Consider the following 26,930-nt stretch of genomic DNA (forward strand, 5'->3'; position numbering starts at 1 on the left):
TTAACATTGAATAGAATATTTATTGTGACTTTTTCCCCTGTGATACAAGATTTATTTTTCCGAGCTCTCCAAATGACACAGTTGCAGAACCTCTTTCAGCTGGTCTTGCCTAAAATTAATGAGAAAGATTAAAGACATCAGAAATAGATAAATATGTAGTCCTAATGAACCCCTTCAAGCTATTAAACATCCCCCACCCTAAGTAAATAAACAATAAACAGCAAATGGAAACATAAGCCCACATAAAGTGATTGGTCTTACTGTTACCTGTGAATCATGATATTTCCATCCTATCATGTAATAGATCTGATATGTGGCAGGCACCGAACCATCCTCATTTCTATACATTTCTATAAAGACAAACATTGGTTAAAGTCTGAAAAAATGCCAGTAGGAAAAATAATCTGCTCAACAAAAGTCATATCCTCCAAAGAGAATGGATATTAGGAACTTGTGGGATTCTAAAAATGCCTCCACACCGGAGAAACCGACAGTAGGGGAGGAGTAAGGACTGTTTGGAAAGGGATATGGAGACACGGGATCTGAGTTTGGAAGGGAGGACAAGAAATCTGATGGTGCCCAGCTGGGGTGGTTCAGTGGTTGAGCATTGACCTATGGACCAGTAAGTGACGGTTGATTCCCGGTCAGGTCACATGCCTGAATTGCAGGCTTGCTCCCCAGTGTGGGGTGTGCAAGAGGCAGCCAATCAATGATTCTCTTTCATCACTGATGTTTCTGTTTCTCTCTGAAATCAATAAAAATATATTAAAAGAAAAAAAAAAAGAAATCTGATGGTGCTTAACAGGAAAGGAAAAAGCATTGGCAACGTTAAGGGATAAAGATGACCCGGCACATTTCTCAGTGAGTCCTGGGGGCGGAAGGGCCGGCTCCCTTACCTTGGTAGACCGCCGCAGCCGCCAGCATCGTGTCTCGGTGCAGGAGAGCTTTTCTATTCCAGGCACAGTTACTCTCACCCATTCCTAAAAATACACTACAGGCAGTTGGAGATAATACAGCAAAAACCCTGAGCAGCTCAATCAATACCACAGATTTACTCTTGTCTCCTCCCATAGTATACCATGCTCTAAGTCATGTAAAACATCCTAAATAATCTCATTTTGCTTTCCGAATGTAGTAAGTTTTCTAAGTGACTCTAAGGCAAAACTACCTAGAGTGTCTGGGTATTAAGACAGTGAAGAAGAAGTCACATTTCAGGAGGTTAGCCCCTGAAATACTTTACTTGCCAGAAATGGTGTAAAGTGAGCCGGTAGGGCCCTAGCTGGGGGGCTGGTCAGAGTATTGTCCCATAAACCAAAAGGTTTCCGGTTGTGGTTCAATCCCTGGTCCAGGCACGAATGGGAGGCAAGTTTCAATGTTTTTCTCTCTCTGTCTTTCTGTCTCTCTCTCTTTCTCTCTCTCAACCCTTCTCTCTCTAAAATCAATAAACATATCTTTGGGGGAGGATTAAATAAATAAGCAAATAAATAAATAAACAGATAAAGTAAGTAAGCCAGTTGGGCAAGAAGCAAAGTGAGTGGCCCTCCCAGTGAGTCATTAGGAGCTGCCAAGTGCCTTTTGAAGGATGCCACATTTTATGCCCCTTTGAGCTGCTGTTCAAAGGAGGACAGGACACTGTTATGATGCCTCACCCCTTCTAAGCCATAAATGTAATATGCTCATGAAACCTAGAAAAGGGCTCCGAGACTTATTAGATAATACCAAAGCTAATGTGTTTTCAGATCTTACAATACTTTGCTAGTCCTGAATTAGGAAAAAAATTAGGTGCATTCTTTTCAGGGGCATTTTCCTTAATGTTTTAAAATTCACTTTTAGATTTCTTTCTTTCAAGTTGCTAGCTAAAAGCTACATTTGGTTTTTCCTAATGCATTTACTTAAATAAAATTACTTTATAAGGCTACATTTTAAACTAGTCCTCAATATTAAAAGGATTTCAAAAGCAAAATCCTTTATATTTATTCTCTATCTAGATACTACATGACTAGAAATCAGTTTCTTGGTTTTGTTTTTCTGCATTCAAAAAGAAACCAATAAACTTTTCAACATCAATGCTCTTTATTAGTTTAAAAATAATATTCCAAGTTTTCAATGCTCTGATTGAAAACAATCAACAAATTTGCTGTACTAAGTAAACCTTTTTCTTCTCTCCAACCCTTAAAAGGCTCCTATTATTCCCTAAAACGATGAATCTCTAATACTAAAAGCAATGCCCCAAATCCTGTGAATATAAGAACCCAATTCATGAAGAACAGACAAACCAGCGGATTAATCACCAGAAAGAAAAATGTGTATCTCAGTCTTGCAGTCATGACGCAGCTAGATGATCTGAGCAATGGCTCTGGGTCTTTAAGGTAGTCAGACGAGAGGATCTCCCGGGCTCCCAATGCTAACATTTTGGACCCATTACATAATCTAATTTTTAAAACATTCTCTTTATATAATGATTATCAACTATAGGTAAACTGGGACTCAGACTGGAAGAGTCTATTGCTGATAACGGTTGTGGTTTCCATGACTGATGATGATTAGATAACAGGCAGCACCTGTGAAAAACAGGTTTCACTTTTTAAATGTAAATATTTAATGCATTTCTGAGAAATGCCTTCTAAATAACTGTTATTGGGATCTGCTAATTGAGATCACTAGGCATAATGCTCTGTCTGATACAGGAATGCAAGAGCACCAATATGCAGCATGGTCAGCAACTCTGCTGCCAGGGCAGCCCACCCCTCATAGGGTCAGGCACAGCCACCCTGACCTCCCTCCTTGCAGAAGCCCTGTGATGGGTGCAAAGATTGAGGGATCTGACCCTCCCGTGACCTGGAGCGAAGTCATTTAATCTCTACTAAACTCAGTTTTGTGATCTTCAAAGTGGAATTATAGCACTTCCTAACCTAACATGTCCTGATGGGCCTTTACTGAAGTCTCCCTCGGAAACACATATGGGGACCCATGAGCAGCTCTGCACTTGGGTGTAACAGAAAAATCTGGAAGGAGGTCACTGATTAAGACTCTCACAGTATTTTTAAGGTTAAGTTCAATTGTTTATTAAAAAAATCTAATTTATTCCAGTTTATTAAAAAAATTACTGAGTAATGTCTAAAAAAAAAATAGTAATAACTGAACTTACCTTAAAACTACTGTGATAGCCTCCAAAATTTTTCATGCATTCATCACTGATATACAACTTGTTTTGTAAAGTTAGGTCAACATTCTTGACTTTTTTTCTGTGAATTAATAATAATGGCAGCTTGAATGAGAAACACCACAACCATCAAGAAGAAAAAAAAAAAAAATGTATGATGCAATGTAAAATACTAAAAAACAACTTGAAGGAAGCACCATCTTCCAGCCTGCAAAGCCGCACACCTGGAATTCCCCCACGCTTCTCCCTCCTCCACTCAGCCCCTGACCACTTCTTCCTGTCTCAGCTGCCTCCAACCTCTCATCAAGAGGGTAGTAAAGACTTCAGGATCTGAATCAGGCTGCTACACTGGGTTTAAACCCTGGCTCTATGATTTACTAAATACATCACCATGAGCAGGTGACTTCTCTTTGTGCCTCAATTTCCTCAGGCAGTTAACTATGGTAGCTCTGGTCTCATCTTCCTCATAAATATGCTCATAAACATAGCTGCAGGGTGAGCCCTCTGACACACTAATCTGACTGTCTTTCCTCTGTGCAAAATTCTTCCAAGATACTACCAGGCCCACCTGAGAAAATCTAGAAGCCTCTGATGGACTGCCCTGCATCATTTTCCATCATCTCCCCATTCTACATGTTCAAGCAGTACTGGGTTACTGCACAGTTCCTTAGGTGGAGAAGTGTGGGTCCTCTTACATCTCTAACTTTACACAGCCCACTTTCTTGGCTTGGAATGCAATGCCCACCCTGCCCCAAGCCTGCACCCACTCTTTCATTCTCCTGGCAAGCCCATTTAACTGAGGTGCTGCCTCTTCTGCAAAAGCATCCCTGACCCCCTAAGAAAGTTTAGGGGCTTTTTCTCATTTCTCCCTGCACTGTGACAAACAACGATCTCACTTTACAGCTAAATACAGATGTCCGTCTCTCTATAGAGCATAAGCTCCCTGACATCAGGTACTATGTATTCCCATCACTGGCTCAGTGGTTGGCACATGGTAGATGCTCAATAAATGGTAAGTGAATGAATACAAAATCAATCAGTTAATGTTTGTATCTACTTTGTTAGATATCATTTTTACAAGTTATCTTTAAATAATTCCGCTTAAACCTCCTAAGGACAGGAAATATCTAAGACTAAAACACATGATTTGTGTAAAAGACTATACAATAAAAATAGGGCATTGGCCAAACCTCTTGAAGGTAAATAAAGGACAACAGTTCCCCAAATAATGACCAATTTAAAACCCAGGTTATCAACTGGGAGGGGGTACGAGTCAACCTTCTAGTTTATAGCTTCATTTGGATGACAGTTAAAAATACAAGTCGCTGTTCACTTAAGATTAGTGCATTTTATTGAACATCCAACGTCAATTAAAAAAAACACACCATATAGATCAAATACCCAGTATAAGACTACGGATTCCAATCATAACTCCAGACTTATTGTGATCACAGACAAGATACTTAACTTTTCAATATGCTCATCTGTAAAATTAGATACTAGGAAATCTCAAAGAACTGCACCTGGCAGAGTAAGTACTATATTTTCAAATTAGGAGGTTGAAACCTCTTTCAACTGATAAGTCTAATTTCTAGTCTCTCTTTTCTTTCTTGAAATGAATCATGAGCACAGCATTTATTGTATAGCAGAACAAAAATAAATGCTGTATTTGAGAAGTACACTTATCATAACAATTTGAATGATAAATTACCAGCATACCATCATCTCTCAAGCTTTCCAGTAAAGAGGCTCAGGGATCAGAGGGAGCCAAGAGTTAGGGGCAGTGCTCAGGAGGGAGTGTGTGAGTTACGGTTGCTTCCCTGTCACGTTGGGCTCTCCACGATAAGGCTGCCAAACCCTGTACTGAAGTATAATAAATAAATAATGACTGTAATAGTAAGTTTTCCACTACACATCTTTCCCCTTGTAATTCTCAAAGGAGGTTGGACAATGGCTCAAAGAGAACTGCTACGAATGAGTAGCTACGAGAAGCAGTGAATCAGGTAAGAGAGTCCCAGTGCAAGAGTTAAGAAGGCAAGAGTTTGGCACCTAATTCTTTCACTAGGAGGTAAGTGTTTTCTTTTAGGACTCCGTTTTCTTATTTGTAACGCAGACAGAAAGTAGTTACCAGAGAGTGGTTGAGGGAATCAAGTGCAATAACACTTACAAAAAACTATAAGTCTGTAAACAAAGTATTTCTTTTTATAATCCTCTTGTTTTAAGTCACGTTAAGTTTTCAGGTCCAGATGAAGGCTCCCTGGTTTCACACAACACACTTTAATCCATACTTGTTCATGGCATTTGTGTAACAAAAGAATCAAACCTCACAAATGCTCCCGGGGTTGGGGGTAAGTTGAGGCTCTCCTTTGAGAGTCACTTTTCCAGCATCCCCCAGTGGTAGATTTTTGCATATCTTGCCTCTTTCATGGCCGGGGCAGGATCTGTGTCCAAGACTCTTCCAAGCCATTACTTCTCTGCCTATTAAAACCCTTGCCCTGCTGAGACCACAACTCCTGCTGCTGTCAAATATCAGGCTGCCAGGCCCTCCTGTCGTTCACCTGGTTCCATTTTCCTCTGTAACCAAGTCCTGCCACCAGCACAGGTGATTTCAGTGTCAAGTACCACAGCCTCTAAGATTTCTTAGTCTCCTCACCACTAATGGACTTCTCCATCACACCTACAACATGTTCCAAAATCATTAATACAAATATCCCATCTGCTGACCATCTCCAGTGCTCCAGCGTTCTTGGTGTTTCAATCATAATCACTCTCTCACCACCTGGGGATCACTTGTGCATGTCTCCTCTACTTTTTGCCAATCCATTAGTTTGTTCTTCTTTTGTTTCAAAGTACCGTTCCTTCTAGTTTAGATTATTTCAATTACACTCTTGGAATTATTTTTAAATTTTTCAATTACAGTGAACATCCAATATTATATTAGTTTCAGGTGTACAGCACAGTGATTAGACATTTATATAGTTTAAAAAGTGCCTGGCTGATAATTCTAATACCCACCTGGCATCATACAGATATTACAATATTAATCACTATATTTCCTAAGCTGTACTTTACACCCTATGACTATTTTGTAACTACCAATCCATTCTTCTTAATCCCTTTACCTTTTGTATCCATTTGTCTTTATGTCATTCTCAACTAGCAAAGTCCCAACCCAAACAAATTTAACTATCTGTTCTGTGCCTGGTGTTGTTGGAGAAATGTAAAAATGCTTTAAAGTGCCTTACCTTGTAAATCTTCCATCAATTCAAACATTCCAGGATAGTTAACTTGAATTTCATCAGTGTCCTATTAAAAAAGAAAATATTCACTTGACATTTATCATACAAAAAAATCCAGATTCCAAAGGCCACAGAAATTACCCAAACCAATCTCTCATCGTAAGCAGGATTCTAAGTTACAACATTCTTCACAGATGTCATCTGGCTTATGCTTGATTTTTGATGATTTCAAATTGCAGAATAAATATTTGCCATTTTAAGAGAATACTTTCTAAAACTCGATCAACTAATTCTAATTCTTTCTCTGGGAACAACATAGAATCAGTCCATTCTGTGCTCTGCAAACCATTATCCTCTTATTCACATCTAAAAATTCTGCCAGGAGAGTGTAGTGGAACAGGATTTCACCCCAAAATATGTTTCTTTGGATTATTTTAGGCTGATTCTTTTTTAAAATCAAAAGGCTTCAGAAAAGCTTTTAACCTTAACCACCTAAAAAGAAATAAAAAATGTATAGAGAGAATGCGATAAATACAGAGCAGGTCACAAGTGAAAAGAAGTTTCCTCCTCCTGACTTCTGATATTCTGTCCTTCTTCCCAAAGATAACCTTTGTTAACTGTCTTATACCTCCTTTCAGAACAATTTTCCCCCATAGACCCAAATACAATTATATCACTTAAAACCTACATAGGCAACTATATATGTATATGTGTACATACATACATACATACTCTTTTGCTCTTTTTCTAAATATATTGCATTCTTGGTTTTTATAGAAAATAACATCTTGGAGATCTTCCCCTATAAACATATAGGATTTCTTTTTTAATAGCTGTGTACTATTTCATTAAATTTATTTAATCATTTCTCTATTAATAGACATTAAGATTGTTTTCAGTTTTTCTTTTTAATCCTCACCTGAGGGTATTTTTTTTATTACTGATTTCAGAGAGAGAGAAAGGAAGGAAGGGAGGGAGGGAGAGAAATATCCATGTGAGAGAAAAACATAGACCAATTGCTTCCCACACGATCCCCAACTGGGATCGAACCAGCAACCTAGGTAAGTGTTCTGATTAAGAATTAAATCTTTTGGTGTACAGGATGATGCTCCAACTAACTGAGCAACCAGGGTTTACTTTAAAAAAATTTTTTTTTAAATGCATAAAACAGTTTGTGTGTGAACTTTTTAACAAGACAGTCCTTGGGTAATTCATTTCTTTTACATATTTTTCTACATTAAGAAACTAACTATTTTTAAAAAGAGATCCTAAAATTAAAAACAAAATTTCTTCCAAGCTGATATGCAGCCATTAAGCAATATCCTTTGAAAACCATTCTTCAGTGAATCAATCTAAAAGCACTGTCTTCATCTCAATCAGAGTACCACAATAGCTTTGTCAAAGGCCTTATTGAAATAAAGATGGACCACCTGCATTTCCTCCTAATATACTAGTCTGGCACTTGGTCCTAAAAGGAAATGAGCTTTATTTAGAATGCCAAATGACTCTGAAAATAATTCACTAAGAGGGTCATATAAATGTAAATATAACTATTTGGCTTTAATTTAACTTAATTTCACTTAAAAATAGGAAATTACAGCAGTATAAAAGCAATATATCTAATGCTGTATGCAACATAAACCTCTATAATTGATTATATAAAAGCTTTTTTGGATGGGTTTTTAGAAAATGAATTAGAGTGCAATGTTAATACAGCACTTTAGAGACAGTGTATGTGTCTCAAGGAACAAATTTATTATTAAATCAGCAATTCTCTAATTTTGGAAACTATAAATAAGATTATACACAAATATTTTTGTATTATATTAATGTTTAAGTTGTTCAGTTCATGTTTGGAGAAGAACATGAAAATTATTCTGGAGAGAGAAACCAAGATGGTGGCATAGGTAAACAACTGAACTTGCTGCCTCGCACAACTTCAAAACTACAACTAAAAGACAAAACGGACACCATCCAGAACCACAGGAAGGCTGGCTAAGTGGATTTTCTACAACTAGAAGGGAAGAGAAAAGCACACTGAGACTCACAGGAGTTGCGGAAATAAAGTGCAGAGGTACGAAGGCATGTGCACAGAGAGGGCTGGGCACTGAGTACGCAGCTGGCTTTTTCAATCCAGAGGGAGATACAAGCTCCCAACTGCTCTGAACTCGTTTCAGACGAAACTCTGGAGACCCAGACTCAACGGGTAGAAAATGGACTGTCTGGCAGTGGGCGGAACTTAAGGGTGGCCTTCTCTCAGAGGTGCTTGCAGTGATTACTAAGGGACACTGAGACCCAGGGGTCTCTTAATGCAAGGCTGACAAGAAGCCATTGCTGTTTGCTCCCCACTGAGACTCCGCCCCATACAAGCTGTGTGCAGAGGCTTTTGCTTGGTCCTTTGAAATCTAAACTTACCTAACAAACTGCAGCTGAGTCAGAGAGACCCAGAATATACAAAAGAAGGCCCAAGGCAGCCACAGCAGCTTGCATTGCTTCACAGCTGGACCTCATCTGGGCACCTCCAAAACCCAAACAAAGAAGAGGAATCTGCAGATATCTCCATAGCTCCTGCTGGGTGGCCTCAGGCACAGGATAAATTAGCACCTCCTTGGAGATCCAAGAGCCAGTGTACCCAGGGATCAGACTGGTACCATCCAAATTACAACTCCTCAGATCCATAAGGGATACACTCAGGAGGCAGACTCAGTGAGCACCAAAGCCCCACTGAAGCAAGTCTTGGCTCATAAGGGTGTCTCCAGCACAGAGTTCTCCCACTGTAGACACAGCTGACCCTCACAGCCAATTGGCCTGGAGGTTAATTCCTCCTAGTGATGCCAACAACAATCAAGGCTTACCTACAAGGCTGTGCACACAGCCCACAGAGGGATGCACCAAAAGCTTCCACCTATAAACCCAAGAAAATCAGGCAGGGATTTTTGTTTATTTTACTGCTACATCCAAAGTACCTGAAATAGTGCCTGGCACACAGAAAGTATTCAATAAATGTTTGTCATAAAAAAACACAATACTGTGATAGTCATTTCAGAATTGTTTCAAAAGAATCAACAACAAAAAACTGAAACAAACCTAAATGCTGTTCATTATGAAAATCTGTTATAATAAAATTGTAATATGCTAATTAGATCAGACGTCCTTCCGGATGAAACCATGGCTGCAAGGGAAGCCAAGGTCCCGGGTGCCAGAGGGAAGCCAGTGCTGGCACTGGGGGAAGGATGGCCTACTCTTGCACGAATTTCGTGCATCGGGCCTCTAGTAGTTAAAAAAAACTTCGATATAGTCATATTAGAGAACAATACATAGAAGTTAGTGGAAATATATTCACATTGATTTGGGAATCAATTTAAAATATTCCATTAAGAATGAAAAGTAAGTTTCAGAAATATATACATATATTTGCATGCATGTCTATATATAGTATGGTAGAGTATTTGTTATTTTTAAAAATCTGGAACATTACACACAAAACTGATGACAATAGCTACTTCTAGATCTCAAATGTGGTTTGGATGCCCTTTTGATGCTTCAGGAAGTCAAACTATTTTCATAATAATACTAAAATGCTATCTGCCTTTTTCATCTTCCATTCTCTAAGAATACAATAGGATTTTTCAGAAGTTACATGATGTGATATTACAATTGATGTAAATGCAGAGCAGACATGAGACTCTAGCTTTTATTATGCCATACATTAAAGAAATATGTAAAACTGCAAAGCAATGACATTCTTTTCACTCAAAAAAAAAATTTTTTTTTTTACTTCTGGAAAATACAGGTCTTTCTCACAAAAAAATAGATATTATCATATAATTGGTATATTATTGTTAGTTTTAAATGAATAATTACTAAAATTCCGTTTTAATTTCAATAAGCTAATATTGATAGCTCTAACCCACATAAACAAAAACCCTTTAAGATCCTCAATAATTATAAGTGTAGGAAGCCACCCATTTTCTTCACTATCAGAAACGTGTCAACAAGGAGCTTGGAATGCTGGTGAACCTTGAGCCCTGGCAAGGGCCAGAGCTATACACCGATTGTTTAGTCCAGACAATGGTGGCTCAAGCAATTACCTGACCAAATAGTCCCAGAGTAAATCTTTCTAATATTTACTGACCTTTAAGATAGTCTGTCTGTTACCAGAATTGCCTGCCTGACTAAGGGCTATATGAGTATCCAAAATTGAATAAAACGTTGGCAAGGCCTGGGCACCAGTGGAAGTCCTTCCCCTTGCATTGGGCTTCTCACCTGGCCCCCAATATTTCCAAATTATTATTTTTTGTCTCATATCTGTCATTTGTGCGCGGCCCTTCTCCAGATCCTGAACCCTGAACCATGCAGTACGTGGCTCACACAATAAGTGTGTAGAGGGATCATAAGACCAAATTTTTTGAGAAGTGTTGATCTCAGGAGAGAACTAAGATTTGGGGGACTAAGAGGAAAATGACAGACTTTCACTTTATCTGTAGAGTACAATGTTCACAACCAATATATTGGTATTATTACTTATATAATTAAAAATGCATTAAAATTATATAATGATTCCTCAATGTACAATTAATTGCCTACATTAAGAGTGTTTGCTTTAATTATAAACCAGAACCCTCATATGAAGCAGTTTTCCATTTTTAGCTGCCCACCATGTCAGAATGCAGTTTCTATTGGCTCATGCCATTTAAGAGTTGACAAAAGACTGAACTGTGAAATCTTAAGGGTTGGTATTAGTTCCTAGCCTACTGCCTCTTCCTTCCCCGAAAGCCTCTTTCCACCAGAGGCCCTGGTCTATGCCCCTCCTTTCTTTCAAAACAAGGACGGATATGACAATTCATTTCTGGTTGCCTGATTTTATGAAATATATTCACATTAAATCACCTTAAACAAATGGTTTTAAGACAGACTATCATCCAAATTATGTAATGAGGAGCTTTTCTTCAAGACCCATTTCATCTAATTAGGTTTAGGGATATTTCTAGGCCTTGAAGGGTTTGGAAAATGATGGAAAGTCTACTCAACCTATCTCTGAAGGCAGTAATGGCATTTTTCAGAATTACTCTGCTATTGAAAGGATTTGGAAGGGGGTAATCTTTTTCTCTACACATGAACCCCTGTCGGAAGCCTTAGTCTGGAAAGTGCTAGGGGAAGATGAGGGGGAAAGAGGAAGGCAGAAGCTACTATTTATTGAGCCCCTGCCTACTGAAATACAGGCACTTCACACCCTTTATCTTATTTAATTTTAACAGCCATCTAAGGTGAGTAACATTCGCATTAAAAAAATAAAAAGAAAAAAGAATGCTCAGAGAGGTGAAGTAAATTCCCTAAATGTCTTTAGCTAGTAAAGGGTCAAGGTAAGGATCCAAATGACACCTGTCAGACAACAATGTACCATGCTGATTCCATGTTTCTTGTGCCCTGATGGCTTGTGGGTCTGCTTTCCAGATCTCTTCAGCCCTGATGGAGTACATCCCCCATCCTACCTTTTCTAATCCTGATCTAACCCTAGGCCTTGTGCACATTCTGTCATGGCTGCTTCATATGGCACTATTTCAACTAAGGGTCTGGAGGTGGAGGTAGTGCTGTAAATTCCTGTACAACCTCTTTTCCTATCTGTATGGAAGCAAGCACAGGAGACTTGGTTGGAAAGTCTGTAAAATGGAAATTCCGAAAAGGGAAGTTGGCAGAAGGCTGCCACCCCTAATTGTTCCTTGACCTTTCCGAAGGACCCTTGCTGTTTACCAGAATCATTATGTTGAATCTTTAGGTGTCCTTGCATAAAGAACACTGCAGACACATATGTCCTCTAAGATTACTTATCCTATGGAGTGTATCTAAAAGATAAACTTTATCTCAAAAGTTTATCTGTGAAGCCAAAGCCGGTTTGGCTCAGTGGATAGAGCGTTGGCCTGAGGACTGAAGGGTCCCGGGTTCGATTCCCCATTAGGGCACATGCCCCTGGTGGTTAGCTCGATCACCGGTGCGGGGTAAGCAGGAGGCAGCCGATCAGAGAGAATGGATGCTTCTCTCTCTCTCCCTTCCTCTCTGAAATCAATAAAAATATATTAAAAAAAAAAAAAAAAAAAGTTTATCTCTGAAGAGGCAGAGGCTGTCTGTCCTATAGCCAGGCAGTCCCTTAGTCCTGTCTTTCACAGCAATCCTGTGTCAGAGTAACCATTTATCCATCACTAGGGTCTGCTGGTCAGCCCTGGCACCTATCACTGGAATGCTTTAACGCTCACATTACACCAACCTCTGCATTTGAAGATTCTATAGAGCAGTACTATGTCTTAGAAAATAGTCTCCTTAATGAACCAAATAAACCAATTCTAAAAAATAGACCCAGAGACAAAGAAGCATCGAACAGATGGTCTAACTTCAGAGGGAAGGTGGGGAGAGGGGTAAGAGTTCAACCAAAGGACTTGTATTCATGCATATAACATAACCTCAGAGGGAAGGCAGAAGTGGGTGGATGGGAAGAGATCAATCAATGAACTTGTATGCATCTAAAAACTCATAACCCGTGGACACAGATAATGGGGTGGTGAGGGCCAGGGGCAGGGGAGGGAGGCAGCAGGCTAGAAGAGGTTAATGGAGGAAAAAGGAGGACCTATATAATACTTTCAACAATAAAGGTGTTTTTTGTTTTTGTTTTTTAAAGAAAATAACCTCCTTATTAACTGAGGTACATAGTTTTTGAGCTACTATTCAGATAACAAATATTAAACATTTACATTCCTATCTTGTATCAATCAAGATGTGTTTATATACACTAAATTTAAAAAGAGAGAAAGAGAGCCTTGGCTGAGTGGCTCAGTTGACTGGAAGACCATCCTGTACACCAAAATACTGCATTCAATTCCCATTTAGGGCACATTCCAAGGTTGCTAGTTCAATCCCTGGTCAGGGCACATTCAGAAGGAAACCTATCAATGGCTTCTCTCTCTCTCCCTTCCCCTCTCTCTCTAAAATCAATTTTAAGACAACCAACCAACCAAACATATCCTTGGATGAGGATTAAGAAAACAAAAGAATAAGAGATCAACCAAAGGACTTGTATACATGCATATAAGTACAACCAATGAACACAAAACTCTGGGGAGGGAGGGTATGTATGGGAGGGAGAGGGCAATAGTAAGATATGTACACAGATGATAATTTAATTTTAAAAAAATAGCTAAGATTAAAAAAAAAGAAAACAAAAGAGAGTGATAGATTAAGTGCTAAAACCTTCCCATAATGCTGTTAATACCTACAGTTGTCTACCTTTAAAATGAGAAGCTGTTACTGAACGGTGTGATTATTGGGTTATTCGAGACTCCTGATAGTTACCACAGTCAGTGTATTAAAGCCAGCTCTCCCGAGCAGATGTCCGAGGTCATTGACAGCAGTGAAAGGAGAAATGTGTGGGGAAAATCCTCCTTCCCTTTCCGTTTCTGCTAACTGTAATGAACACCGAAGTTCATACAGGGTGTCGCCTCCAAACATCGCGCCAATAAAAACTCCATCTGGTTTTAAAACATAATGAATCTGTAATAAATACAAGACAACAAAACTTTTCAAAATGTTATATATAAAAATGGTAAAAGAATAAATATATGGTGTCTAAATCATTACCTTGTGATTACATTCTTATTTTGTCAAATTAATGGTCAGATAGTTTAATAAATAACACCTAAGGCAACAACTATCAGAAAGGCATTATACTTAACATTGTTGTAAAGATAGACAATACATGTATTAATAGTATTAGTATCTGTAAAATGTTATATGCTTTCAAATTTTTTACTAATAGAAAACTTATTTTTATATTCAGGAAAATAGCAAAAGAAAAAAATATATATATAGTGTAGAAGATTGCAAAAGTCACAATTCCCTCTGTGTCTGTGTCCTCTGAAATGCCATTCTGAGATGGAGTCTACTCCCCCCCTCCTTGAATTGGGCTGGCCTGAGACCTGCTTTCGGCAAAGCAAGGGCAAGTGACAGTGCGTCAGTATCAAACTGAGGTCTCAAATGGCCTTGCACACCTCTATCTCCTTTCTTGGAGCCTGTGTGGCTACCATGTGGTGAACAAGCTAACCTGGTGAAAGATGAGGGACATGAGGAGCAGAGATAAGCCAGGCATCCCATTCTTGACCAGCAAGATCCAAAACAATCTAGTCATGGATCACAACCACATGGGTGAGCCACATCAGAAGCAGAAGAAGTTCCTAAGTCTAGCCCAAATTCCCAACCCACAAAAATCATAAGCTACATAAATTGTTGTTTTAAATCACTAAGCTGGGGTGGCTTGATATGCAGAAAAAGCTAATTTATAAAGAAACCATTATGATTCTCAACATTAACCTGGAAACACATTAGCTTTCCTTCAGGAGAAGTAACTAACTTTCTAGCTTGAGAACAAAAACACTTTAATTGGTAACTTAAAGCAAAGTAGTGGTTAGAAGGAATTCCAGAATCACCAATGTTTACTCATGACCCTCTTAGACCTACAATCGGTAACTCGCTTTAACTGGCTATTCTCTACAATGAGGAACATCTGAAGTGAACCAGGACCCAAATCACAGCAGGCTCTTCTAATCAGAGTATCCATCTTGAATTTATATTAAAAATATTATTTAATTATATATTTTATATTACAAAATATTATAAAACATGAAGCATTTATAATACACTACTAGTAATAAGCAAACTGCAAAATCCTTGGTTTCTTCCCTTCTGCCCTTTTAGACTTATTTCCTTCTCCAGTCACCAGACTCTAACATAACATGTATCTAACATTTAGTCCTCAGCTTCTGCAGCTTCTCTCTACTTCAGAGGGCTTATCAATTCCCATGGATTTCACAAGGATTATTTTCCAAACCTTATGTTTAGCTTGTACATCTTCTTAGAACTCTAAATTCATCTTCAACTTACTATGCCATTTACATTTGTCTCCTGGCAAACTCATTCCCCTGCACGTCCAACACATATTGGTTCTTAAGCCCTCCCTTTTACAATTGCCACATTTCTGTTAATTATCATCTTCTATTTCCTTTATCTGATCACTATAATTTTCCCCTTTACTTTACTCATTATTCTCCCAAGTATCCAGACTCAGAACTTCAACTCCTCCCTCTCTTTGATCTTCAGATCTAACCAGCCACTAAACCATGGATTCTTCCTTTGCAGAGTCCTAAATAACTCTCTCTTCCTTTTCACTCCTATCATTCCCACCTACGTTTAGTTTATCTCAGGCGGAACACTGAAACAATCTCACTTCAATTGAACCAACTTCTGGCAACAGCTTTCCAATCAACAGAAGGAAGACATCTTGCACAGTTATTTAACACATTGGTTGAACAATGTGATTGTAATGGTATGTGCTTCACATATAGTTATTATTATCCTGCCATCTAGTTGTTTAATCATGTCACCTTACTCTTCAAAATTCTCCAGTGACTCTGAACTGCCTAAAGAATAAACTCCAAATTCCTTATTGTCACCAAATCCTCCCAAATCTGGTCCCAGTATACCTCATCTCCAAGCTAATCCTCCAAAGAGGCTTCCTCTTGGTCCTTTCATGCTCCTGGCTCTTGTACCTCGCACCTATCCCGATTCTGCCTTTCTGGAATGTCTTGTCTTCCCACTCCAAACCTAACCTACCCTCTGAGGCCCTGTTCAAGTAATCCCTTCCTCTTGAAGCTTTCTTGGCAGAACCAAGCCAGAGTGATCTGCCTTTTACCTACCACTCAGCTATTCGCTGATAAATACCAGCCAACCAACATCTAGTGAGAACTCTCTAAGTAAAGGCATGAGGAAGATACAAATATAAATAAATTAGTACTCACAAAAAAATTTATAGGCAATTAAGGAGAAAAAAAAACAATCAGAAAAAGTCTTGTAATATCAATATTACCTTGTACAAGTTACCAGAGTCTTCATAAATATTTAAATATCTTCATACTAGATTTTTTGAATTGGCAGGGTTGGGGGGAAATCACCCAATGTATTTAATATGTCAAAGGCACCAAGCATATCCAGCCCACAGAATATATAATAAATACTTAATTGATTTGCTTTAATTTCCAATTGTCAGATGTATAAATGGGAAACATCTATAAGTTTCCATGTGAAAACAAAAACATCTATAAGTTTCTAATAATAAATATAATAACATATGCTACTGGAATCAACATTAAATTTCTTACCTGTTCAAGTGCTCGAGGAAGGTCATTCACCCAATGCAAACTAAAGAATGAAAACATGTATTTTTTTCTAGCTTAATTCATGTAATTAATTAGCATAAGAATCACTAATATAAGGACAAACCATAAAAAAGGACTTAATTTTAAGTTTAAAATTGCATATCAAAATTCACTGACTGATTTTATACAGGTTTTTAAAAATATGCTCAGGGAAAAACTTTCCTTCTGTCACACTAGAAAATGTGATAGCGTTTCACTTTGTCGATATGATTTTATGTGCAATTATTCTTCGCTGAATAAAGTAAATTTTTCAAATAAGACATACAAATGGTCAACAGGTATATGAAAATATGCTCAACATCACTAATCATTAGGGAAATGCATGTCATTTGAGTTATCAACACCTTATATCTATTAACATAACTACTATGGAAAAAACAAAAACAAGAAACAATAAATGCTGGCAAAAATGTGGAGTGAAGGGAACCCTTGTACACTATTGGTGGGAATGTAAACTGGTACAGCCACCATGCAATAGTCTAGAGGCTCCTCAAAAAAAATTAAAAATTGAACTACCATAAAACTCAAAGAAATTCTAGGTATATATCTGAAGAAAATGAAAACACTTTTTATTTCAAAGAGATACCTGCACGTCCATGTTCAGTGCAGCATTATTCACAACAGTCAAGATGTGGAAACAACGTAAGTGTCTTGCAGAAAAAAGGTTCACCACACCTGTCTTAGACCAAGCCTCTGAAATGTTTTTCATTTCATGACAGATTCTGAATACTTTTCTAAGTTTGCTAAGCACACCTCAACAAACAGGGAAGAAGTTACAAACTCACTGAAGAAAACAGCAGAGGTGCCCAGTGTGGCTCAGTTCTTGAGTGTGGACCTATGAACTAGAAGGTCAGGGCACATGCCCATGTTGTGAGCTTAAACCCAGCAGGGAACATGCAGGAAGTGGTAGATTAATGATTCTCTCACATCATTGATGTTTCTCTCTCTCTCTCTCTCTCTCCTTTCCTCTCTGAAAGTGATAAACATATATTTGAAATAAAAGGAAGGAAAGAAGGAAGGAAGGAAGGAAAGGAAACAGCAAAGGTGACCAACTCTCCCAGTTTGCCTGGGACTGAGGAGTGTTCAGGGACACAGGTTTTCTAGTGCTAACACTGGCAAAGTAATGAGCAAACTGATGACTGTCCACCCATTTGAAAAACAGCTATCAAAAGGGTTGTATTGAGCATGTTGAATCTTTGAAAGAAAATCTGACTAGAATATTTTTTCTTTATTAGACACTAATTCTTTAAGGACAGGATCCCTGTCTGAATTCATTTTGGCATTCCCCTAAAGCATCTAGCTCACTGCCTTGCATATTGTAATCTATTAGAGGCCCAGTGCACAAAATGCGTGCATGGGTAGGGTCCCTAGGCCTGGTCAGCGATCAGGGCTGATAGGGTCCTTTCAGCTGCCGGCCAGGACCTTCCTTCGTTCTCTGCCACCCCCTGGTGGTCAGCACATGTGATAGCTAGCAATCAAACTCTTGGTCTCCTGGTTGAACTCCCGAGGGGACACTTTGCATATTAGCCTTCTATATAAATATATATATATATATATATATATATATATTTTTCCCCCCCCAATAAATATTTATAATACATGTTTGTGTAATAAGTGTGGAAAGACATGGTAGAAAGAACAAAGTAATCCCGAGGACTATATTTCTATGTAGACAAAGAATTAAAATAGGAGGAAATGCTAGCTTTTCCTTATTTACCAAAATCTATATATATAAAAGCCTAAGTGACTGTCCGACTGTTTGATCAGTCACTATGACACACAATGATCACCAGGGGCAGATGCTCAATGCAGAAGCTGACAAACTGTGGTGACTTGGCAGCTGTGGTTCTCAGATGATGCACCTGGAACCAGAGAGGAGGGAACCCAATTGCAGGGTGAGTCACCCAAGAACCGGTTTCGGCACAGTCCCTTTGTGTGTCATAGCTACTGGTCAAACAGTCGGACAGTCACTTAGGGTTTTATATATATAAGGAAAAGCCAAGGGACTCCACCTATGCATGAATCCATGCACCAAGCCTCTAGTGAGTTTTTGAACATTGAGGTACTATATCATATTATCTCTATTAGGGAGCCATAATTCTTTACCAGAGAAATCATACAGTTTTTATCAAAGAAGACCAGGTTTCTAACTTAAAAAAACAAAACAAAACAAAAAAAAAACATTAAGAATTTACTCCCTTATCTATTTTATTTATAACACCTATTTTTTAAAAGTACAAATAAATTACCAACCTTAAACTGCTAACCACCAGGTTAAATGTATTTTCTCTGAAAGGAAGGAATTCTTCATCAGCTAAAACAGTGACAGTAGGAATTTCCGTTTCTAAGGTATTTTTCTAATGGTTAAAAAATAGAAGTTAAAAACCACATTTATAAAATCTTAATTATTAACACAATCACTGTTTGTTTAAACCTAAGTCATGTTATATTTCTTGTCAGTGTCTATCCCTTCTGGGGGGGAAAAAGGGAGCCACAAAGAAGGCACTCAAAAAATATTTCTTAAATTACATTTAAGACCAGGAAAAAAACTGGTAAGCTGGTTGGCAAAATATAAATAGGACACTTATCTCACACTGAAACAAATCTCAGAAAGCTAAAAGTTTAAGTAGAATAACTGAAGCCACAGAAGTATTAGATGAGCCCTAGCCAGTTTGGCTCATGGATAGAGCATTGGCCTGCGGATTCAAAGGTCCCAGGTTCGATTCCAGTCAAAGGCATGCACCTTGGTTGCAGGCACATACCCAGTAGGGAGTGTGCAGGAGGCAGCTGATCGATGTTTCTCTCACATCGATGTTTCTAACTTTCTATCCCTCTTTCTTCCTCTCTGTAGAAAATCAATAATATATATATATATTTTAAAAGAAGTACTAGATGAAAATATTGGTGAACATTTTTATACTCTTTGATGAAAATGCCTAAGTAAACATGACTTAAAAGGCAGAAACTATAAAGGAAAAGATTGATATACTTGATGATAAACTAATCAAAAAGTTCTAAAAAGCGTAAATAATGTAAACAACACACTTGGGGAAATATTTATGACATATATAATGAAAGATTAATATCCCTAAAAAATAAGCTAGAATAAAAACGACTTAAAATAAAAACATGTCAAGGGTAAAGTAGGTAAAGTATAGGTACAGACACATCACAAAATTATAAAATTCACAAATTAAAAAATAATAATAGTCAAATATCAGTAGCCAAAAGATATCAATGGTGATTTGGTCACACCAGACATCAAAGAAATGCAAATAAAAATAACAAGATTTCACTTTCTATCAGATTTGCAAAGACAATGTTGCCAAAAAGAAGAAGAAAAGAGTATTTTCATTTAATATGGTTATTCAGTCTTCCTAAAGTCTATCTGGAATCCGTAAATTCTATTACTAGGAATTTAATGCCAGGGAGAAAATAAATAAAACACACAAGGTTGTTTTTTATGATTACGTTCATCACAGTGTTGGTTATTAAGAAACTAGAAATATAACTGTACTGCAATATAAATTTAGCTAAATAAACCATGGAATATTCATATATTGGAATACTACATATCCAATTTAAAAGACAGTGTGTGTATGTCATTCACTGATATAAAAGAATGATAGTCTTTGAAAACATAGCATGTTAGCATAAGCGTTTGTATAAAACCGTATATTAGGGACAGTTAAACATCCCAATGTGGTGGAGACCAAATGTCACCAGAAGATGCCTCTGAGTGATGGAACTAGGGTGATTTTTTTTTTTCCTTTTTGCCTTTATAGGTCCTGAATTATTTAGTTCCTTTTCGTGTTGTTATTTATAATCAGGGAAAAAAAATTATTTTCATCTCAAAGGAAATAAAAATAAAGAAACAAAGAACTAAAAATCAAACCAAGAGACCAAATACCAAAAGTGTATTAAAAAGCTACTTACCAAAGCATTTTCTGCTATGTCCGCTTGAAAAAACTTTCCAACAGTTTCCTGCAATAAAATAATTAAAGCTGATCCAATGTTACAAAAACAAACAAAAATCCAGTAACAATAAAACAAATGTTGAAAATTCTAAAGGAGAATGTGATATTTACAGATTAATTTTCAGCTTTGTAAGGATATTTTTCTGCATAAAAGCATTATGGTACAAATACCTTAATAACACATATTAAGTTACAAAGATCTATTGTATAATAATGAAAGTATAATACACTAATGAGACCGAACAGCCGAACAAGCTTCCTGACGTCATTCCGGATGAAGCCGCAGCTTTGGGGGCCAAGGCAGAGATGGTTAGGGGCAATCAGGCAGGCAGGCAAAGTGGTTAGGGATGATCAGGCAGGCAGGTGAGCGGTTAGGAGCCAGCAGTGCCCGATTGCAAGAGGAATGTCTGAATGCCAGTTTAGGCCTGATCAGTAGCTATGATGTTGGACATCCTCCAAGGGGTCCCAGATTGCAAGAGGGTGCAGGCTGGGCTAAGGGACACCCTACCTCCCCCCAAAAGAATTTCATGCACTGGGCCTCTAGTTTAAATATAAGCATCCAACCTATTATACTTAATATATTTAACTATATTTAATTAAATAAAGAACACAGGTGTAAATAATCAACATCTTTAATTTACTCCACTGTGTTAGGCATATGTATTGACTTTTCCAAAGCACAGTATGCCATGAGCTAGTCTCCACTCTTGTGCCACCAAAGGCTTGCATTGGTTTTCCAGCCTTTTAGTTGTTCATTCAGAGCTTACACAGAGTAAAAAAAATATTTAAACACAGATAGTGAGGGGGAAGGAGGAAGATAATAAGTGGCTTTCTTTTCCCTATTTCACTTATCCTCCCTTCCTTCAAAGAGGAAAGGACACCATATTTCTTTCCAATTACACCATCATGTTCTCCAGCTCCCTCCATACCTATCTCTACCTTCTTGAAACAGCAGATGCCTCCCAATCTTGAAAATTATCCTTTAACCACCTTCAAGTTGTTGTTTGTAATCCACAATCCCACTTCTTACTAATGTCTTTCTCCTCAATTTCCACTTTCACTGCTCTATGAAGACTATTTCTCTAACCTAAGCACCAACTACAGTCTGTCTGCACTCAGACCTACTTCACGTTACCTGTTAATGGCTCCTAGAAACATCACTGCTTTCTACTCGTTCCCATCCTCTGCTAGATATGTCAATCCTTTCCACTTCACCCACATCCACTTCTTAAAGAACTTCCCTAAAAGAAAGAAAGAAAGAAAGAAAGAAAGAAGGAAGGAAGGAAGGAAGGAAGGAAGGAAGGAAGGAAGGAAGGAAGGAAGGAAGGAAGGAAGGAAGGAAAGAAGGAAAGGAAAGAACGGAAAGAACGGAAGGAAGGAAGGAAGGAAGGAAGGAAGGAAGGAAGGAAGGAAGGAAGGAAGGAAGGAAGGAAGGAAGAAAGAAAGAAAGAAAGAAAGAAAGAAAGAAAGAAAGAAAGAAAGAAAGAAAGAAAGAAAGAAAGAAAGAAAGAAAGAGAAAGAAAGAAACTTCCCTTCCCAGAACTTGGAAAGGTCAGCCTACAGTTACCTGGCCACCTGAGGACAACTGGTATGCAGACAAATGCTTAACTCTAAGCTCTCCAAAAAGGGGCCCCTGAGTTGTAGTGTCTGTCAGTTTCCATGGTGTAACTACTCCAACAGAGGATTTCATTCGACCAACATGATGGAGCTAAATGTGGAATTGGGAAGAGAGGTGACACAATAGGCTCCAGTACACTAATGCCAGGGGTGAAATAGGCCAACCAGAATATCTACCCCTATCTTTCACTCAAAAATGTAAATTAAGAGACTTGGAGTCAGGGTAGCAGTCCCCAGAGTTGGAGCAGCATATAGACTTGGGGTGGAAGCAGTAGAGTGCTGGTAAATATTTAATAACTGGCTGTCAATAATGTCAGTAATTCTATCAATAATGTCAATAATGTCAGAAATAATGTAATAATGTCAATCTTCTAAGTACATACATTCATTTCCATGGTGCAAATACTCCCACAATGGCTGATTTCAAACTATCAATACGATGTCACTGGACACGGAGCCGGGAAGAGATGCTAATAATCAGCTCTCATAAGCAAGTGTGAGCTAATGCCAACACACCATTGGGTGCAGGTTACTCATATCAGGGCCGCATGCACTGATGAACACCAGGGATAGAAGAGGTCAAAGTGGGGGAACGGGAGGCATATGTAATAGTTTCAACAATGAAGATTTTTAAACAATATTTTTTAAAGAGGAATCAATGAATAAGTCTTTTAACCTGAGCAACTAGAAGAATTGATTTGACAGGCCCACCATATCTAATCAGTCATCAAGTTTTGTGGATTCTACTAGGTCTCTTTAATACATCCCTTACTTCAGATCTTACAGCCTCCATACAGATGGCAAGTCCTGTCTGCACTTCCTTTAACACAGCCCTCTAACTGGTCTATTTCTTATCATCTTCCTTCTTCAATCCTTCTTGCATACCATCATAAAATTAATCCTCCTTCAACATCACTACATCACACCCTACAGTATTCGACCTCTGAGCCTTTCCTCCAGCCATGCCTTTACTTCCAATGCCTATGAAACACCAGTTCAGTTTCTTTTAAATCCCAGGTCAGATTCTGTACCTTTTTAGAGGTCTTTGACTACATGAACCCTTACTGATTTTTTTTCTTTCCCTTAACTCCTGTTGCAGTGTAATAATTGTACCATTTCTGTGGCATTTACTACTATCAACAACAGTGGAGCCTCACACATATCTTTACCTGTTTCCTGACCCAAGTGTATGTTTTTTTCTACTGTAAGTAGATTTTACATAAAAATCCTACCTTAATCTGTATCCATAAGTGGCTTACACATAGGCATTAAACTAATAAATAAAGACTTATGGTTGAATTAGAAAATGCAAAATAAAATGGTATAAACATTAATAAAGGATACTTATCACACTAAAATTAATATTTTTCCTAGCTAAAATATTAGCTTAATCACATTCTTTAAATAAATGTCAATTGGATTTTACTGTGAATTATTAAAAACATTTGCACAAAGTAGAAATAAAGAGCAACATATCTTATATACATTTAAAAAGCTATAGTTAGGAACACTGTATAAAATACATTCAAAGTAAAGAAAAGCAATTTTAAGGAAAAATACTTAAGAAGGGACACACACAACCATTAGTTCAACCACTTAAAAAAATTAGTAATTCTGATATAATCCAAATGTAATAGATTAAGAAATTCTTTCCTTAAAATCAGCAAATTTTATTTCTCAAAATAAATTAAATAATAAATATACCTTATTCAAATTTTGTGCTATGTAACCTCTTCCACAACCGACATCCAAAGCAAGGGGAAAATCTCTAAAAAATAGACACAGAAGTTATGTTTTGTCTATAATAATACAATTCATAAAATAATTATTAAGATCTAACTTTGCTTATAATTCACTAAGAAATAATTTGTAAGTGAGTGCAACTTTCAAAAAGTTTTATCATCTCTCTTTTCTGCCTTGCAAGCTGTAAGTACCAAAAAACATACCAGACAGAAAAAATCTATCTGGTCTAGCCATTCATAGGATATCACAGTCAACTGGCTTTCCATATGGTTGCTCCTTGACATGAATTCAAATAATAAATTTAGTGAGTGTATTTTAATTTGATAATATATGCAGAGAAATAATAAAAATAAGTGTATATAGATTAACATGAGCCCAGCTGGTGTGGCTCAGTGGTTGAGCATCGACCTATGAACCAGGACAGGAAGTCACAGTTCGATTCCCAAGTCGCGAGTTCGATCCCCAATATGGGCTGCACAGCAGGCCACTTATCAATGAGTCTCCCTTAACTAGAGGCCCAGTGCACGAAATTTGTGGACTCAGGGGGGCGGGGATCCCTCAGTCCGACCTGTACCCTCTCAGTTTACGAACCCTTGCGGGACGTCCAACTGACAGCTTAGGCCCGCTGCTCCCCACGGGGTATGGGCCTAAGCCAGCAGTCAGACATCCTTAGCGCTGCCGAGGCGGCAGGAGAGACTCCCACCATCACCACTGTGCTCACCAGCCATGAGCCCAGCTTCTGCCTGAGAGGTACCCCCCTGTGGGAATGCACTGACCACCAGAGGGCAACTCCTGCATTGAGTGTCTGCCTTCTGGTGGTCAATGAGCATCATAGTGATCAGTCGTTATGCCTCACGCTGAAACTGGCTCTCCAACATTCCCCAAGGCGTCCTGGATTGCAAGAGGGTGAAGGCCAGGCCAAGGGACCCCACTGGTGCACAATCGGGGCCAGGGAGGGACACAGAAGTTTGGCCAGGTGGGGAGGGACCACAGGAGAGTTCCAAGGCATGTCTAGCCTGTCTCACTCAGTCCCAATTGGCCAGAGCCCAGCAGCAAGCTAACCTACTGGTCAGAGCGACTGCCCTCAGGTGGTAAGTGGACATCATAAAGACTGGTCAACTGGTTGACTGTCTGCCCCCTGGTGGTCACTGATTTCATAGGGAGTAGTTGAGCAGCCTTAGCATATCATTAGCACATTATGTTTTGATTGGTTGAACAGCTGACCGGTCGACTGGACACTTAGCATATTAGGCTTTTATTATATACAATGTTTCTATCTCTCTCTCCCTTTTCCTTTCTCTCTGAAATCAATAAAAATATATATTTAAAAAAATATTCCACATACCTTTTAGGAACATACTAATTATTTCTACTTCTGATGACTTAGATATCACCATATGAAATACCATGAAATATCATATGTTAAACTAAAAACAAAAACACCAACTAAATAATAGCTCACTTTTATTGCAGTCTTACCAGGTTCAGAAGTATGCTAAGGGTTCAGAGTTCAGTAAGTTAACCCAAGATCATCCAACTAAAAAGCAGAAGTCAAAACTTGAATTCAGTCAGTTTGAACCCTTACGCTTATCCCTTGTATTATGCTGTCTTCTCTAAATTTACCATGCCATACTAAATCAGGGCACATCTAATTGTAGAACATAGGCTTATGAAAAGTTGTTTCAAGAAAACTTAAAATTTTACTCACTAATAACATTTTTCCTGTTGGGACCAAAAGAGTCCCTTTTCAAGTTCTGTTGAGTCGTATGTCAAAAATATAGAACACCAGTACACAACTGGAGAACCACTGGTGAAAGAGAACCATATTCTGTCATTCCAGATATCAAACCCTCATCATTTAATCTCTCAAGTCTCCAGTCAAAGTTGACTGTATTTTGCTATGTATACATCACCACCTACCTGGCTATGTCATATACACGGTCCGCAATCCGACTTCCAACCTGGAGGATAGAAGAGACAATGATGTATACAAGTTAAGATCATTGATTAGCTGCCTCCTGCATGCCCCCTACTAGGAACAGAACCAGCAACCAGGGCATGTGCCCTTGACCGAAATCGAATCTGGGATCCTTCTATCCGCAAGCCAACGCTCTATCCATTGAGCCAAATCAGCTAAGCTCAGGGTGCTTCATTAGATCGTCTGCCATGTCGATGGCCTTCCCTGACCATGGAGTCACTGCACCACTTCACTTCATTATCTCACCTTACTTCTTTGCTGACATCAGTGTTTTGTTCACTGTCTGTCTCGCCTCTCACAAGAATGAAATCCACTGAGGACAGCGGTCTACTTTGCCCTGGACATATCTATAATTCAAGCAATATGAATGAATGAATGAATGAATGAATGAATGAATACAAATATCTGAGCCCAGCCCTTCCGTGATTAGAATAGAGCCCCAGAAAGGCAGGGCGCTTGCTGCTCAAGGTCACGCGGCGAGAAGGGGTCGGTCGGGACCCGGCCAGAGCTCCGGCCCTAAGCCAAGGCTCGGCGCTGCCCACCCCCGCCCCGCGGACTCACCTCCTCCTTCAGGTACTCAAACTTCAGGGGCTCAGGCTGCCGGGCCGCCCAGTTCTTCTGTTTCCTCTTCAAATCGCGATCGAAGATATTTAGGGCTCTAGGCGAGGCGCTGCTCGGGGGAGAGACGCCAGAGGCGACCTTCCGGACACCAAGGTTCTTCCCCGGGATCCCCGCCACCGGAGGTCGCCGCCACCGGAGCCAAAACCGGGTCAGCGGCAGCATCTCCCTGGATGGAGCCATTTGCTGGCGCGCCCGCCGCGCGCATGCGCCGCCGCAGCTCTTCGCGAGGGAAAGCGGAGGTAGTTTGGCCCACGTCGCCTGCCATTCCGGGGGAGGGTCACGCAGAGGATTGTGGGTGCGGTTCCCACGTGAGGCTCGGGGAAGACTCCTAGGAGG

General features: G+C 38.8%; 2 protein-coding genes across 7 annotated transcripts in view; one reads left to right on the top strand and one right to left on the bottom strand.

Moving 5' to 3' along the window:
* NDUFAF5 (NADH:ubiquinone oxidoreductase complex assembly factor 5) lies at positions 1–26,807 on the bottom strand. 6 transcript variants are annotated; one of them, XR_014795319.1, is made up of 12 exons: positions 26,535–26,807; positions 25,916–25,956; positions 23,957–24,020; positions 20,595–20,642; positions 18,912–19,015; positions 16,602–16,641; positions 13,744–13,941; positions 6,409–6,469; positions 3,149–3,245; positions 897–980; positions 268–350; positions 1–109 (listed from the first exon to the last, which is right to left on the bottom strand). XR_014795319.1 is itself a non-coding variant. In XM_084887651.1 (11 exons), exons 1-11 carry the CDS (start codon positions 26,772–26,774, stop codon positions 20–22), a joined length of 1,053 nt encoding a protein of 350 aa, XP_084743777.1. In that variant the 5' UTR covers positions 26,775–26,807; the 3' UTR covers positions 1–19. The 6 variants fall into 6 exon arrangements, 4 of the variants coding, with proteins under 4 accessions (XP_084743777.1, XP_084743779.1, XP_084743778.1 ...); XR_014795320.1 differs by having other exon boundaries at positions 897–991; XM_084887651.1 differs by lacking the exon at positions 3,149–3,245.
* The window catches only part of ESF1 (ESF1 nucleolar pre-rRNA processing protein homolog), a 65,676-nt gene continuing 65,551 nt past the window's right edge, over positions 26,806–26,930 (top strand). Inside the window, exon 1 of the mRNA XM_084887627.1 lies at positions 26,806–26,929. The gene's annotated coding sequence lies outside the window, so the exon portion shown is untranslated. The remainder of the gene's footprint in view (position 26,930) is intronic.

Source organism: Pipistrellus hanaki (assembly GCF_964339955.1).
Source record: "Pipistrellus hanaki genome assembly, chromosome: 6".
NCBI lineage: Eukaryota > Metazoa > Chordata > Mammalia > Chiroptera > Vespertilionidae > Pipistrellus > Pipistrellus hanaki.

Excerpts from the sequence above, each read along its gene's own strand:
- NDUFAF5 (XM_084887651.1), bottom strand. The coding sequence starts at position 26,774 with ATGGCTCCATCCAGGGAGATGCTGCCGCTGACCCGGTTTTGGCTCCGG. Across the intron at positions 24,021-25,915 it reads CGTGTATATGACATAGCCAG|AGATTTTCCCCTTGCTTTGG; the intron begins GTAGGTGGTGAT and ends TCTATTTTTTAG. Across the intron at positions 351-896 it reads GGCTGCGGCGGTCTACCAAG|AAATGTATAGAAATGAGGAT; the intron begins GTAAGGGAGCCG and ends TTGTCTTTATAG.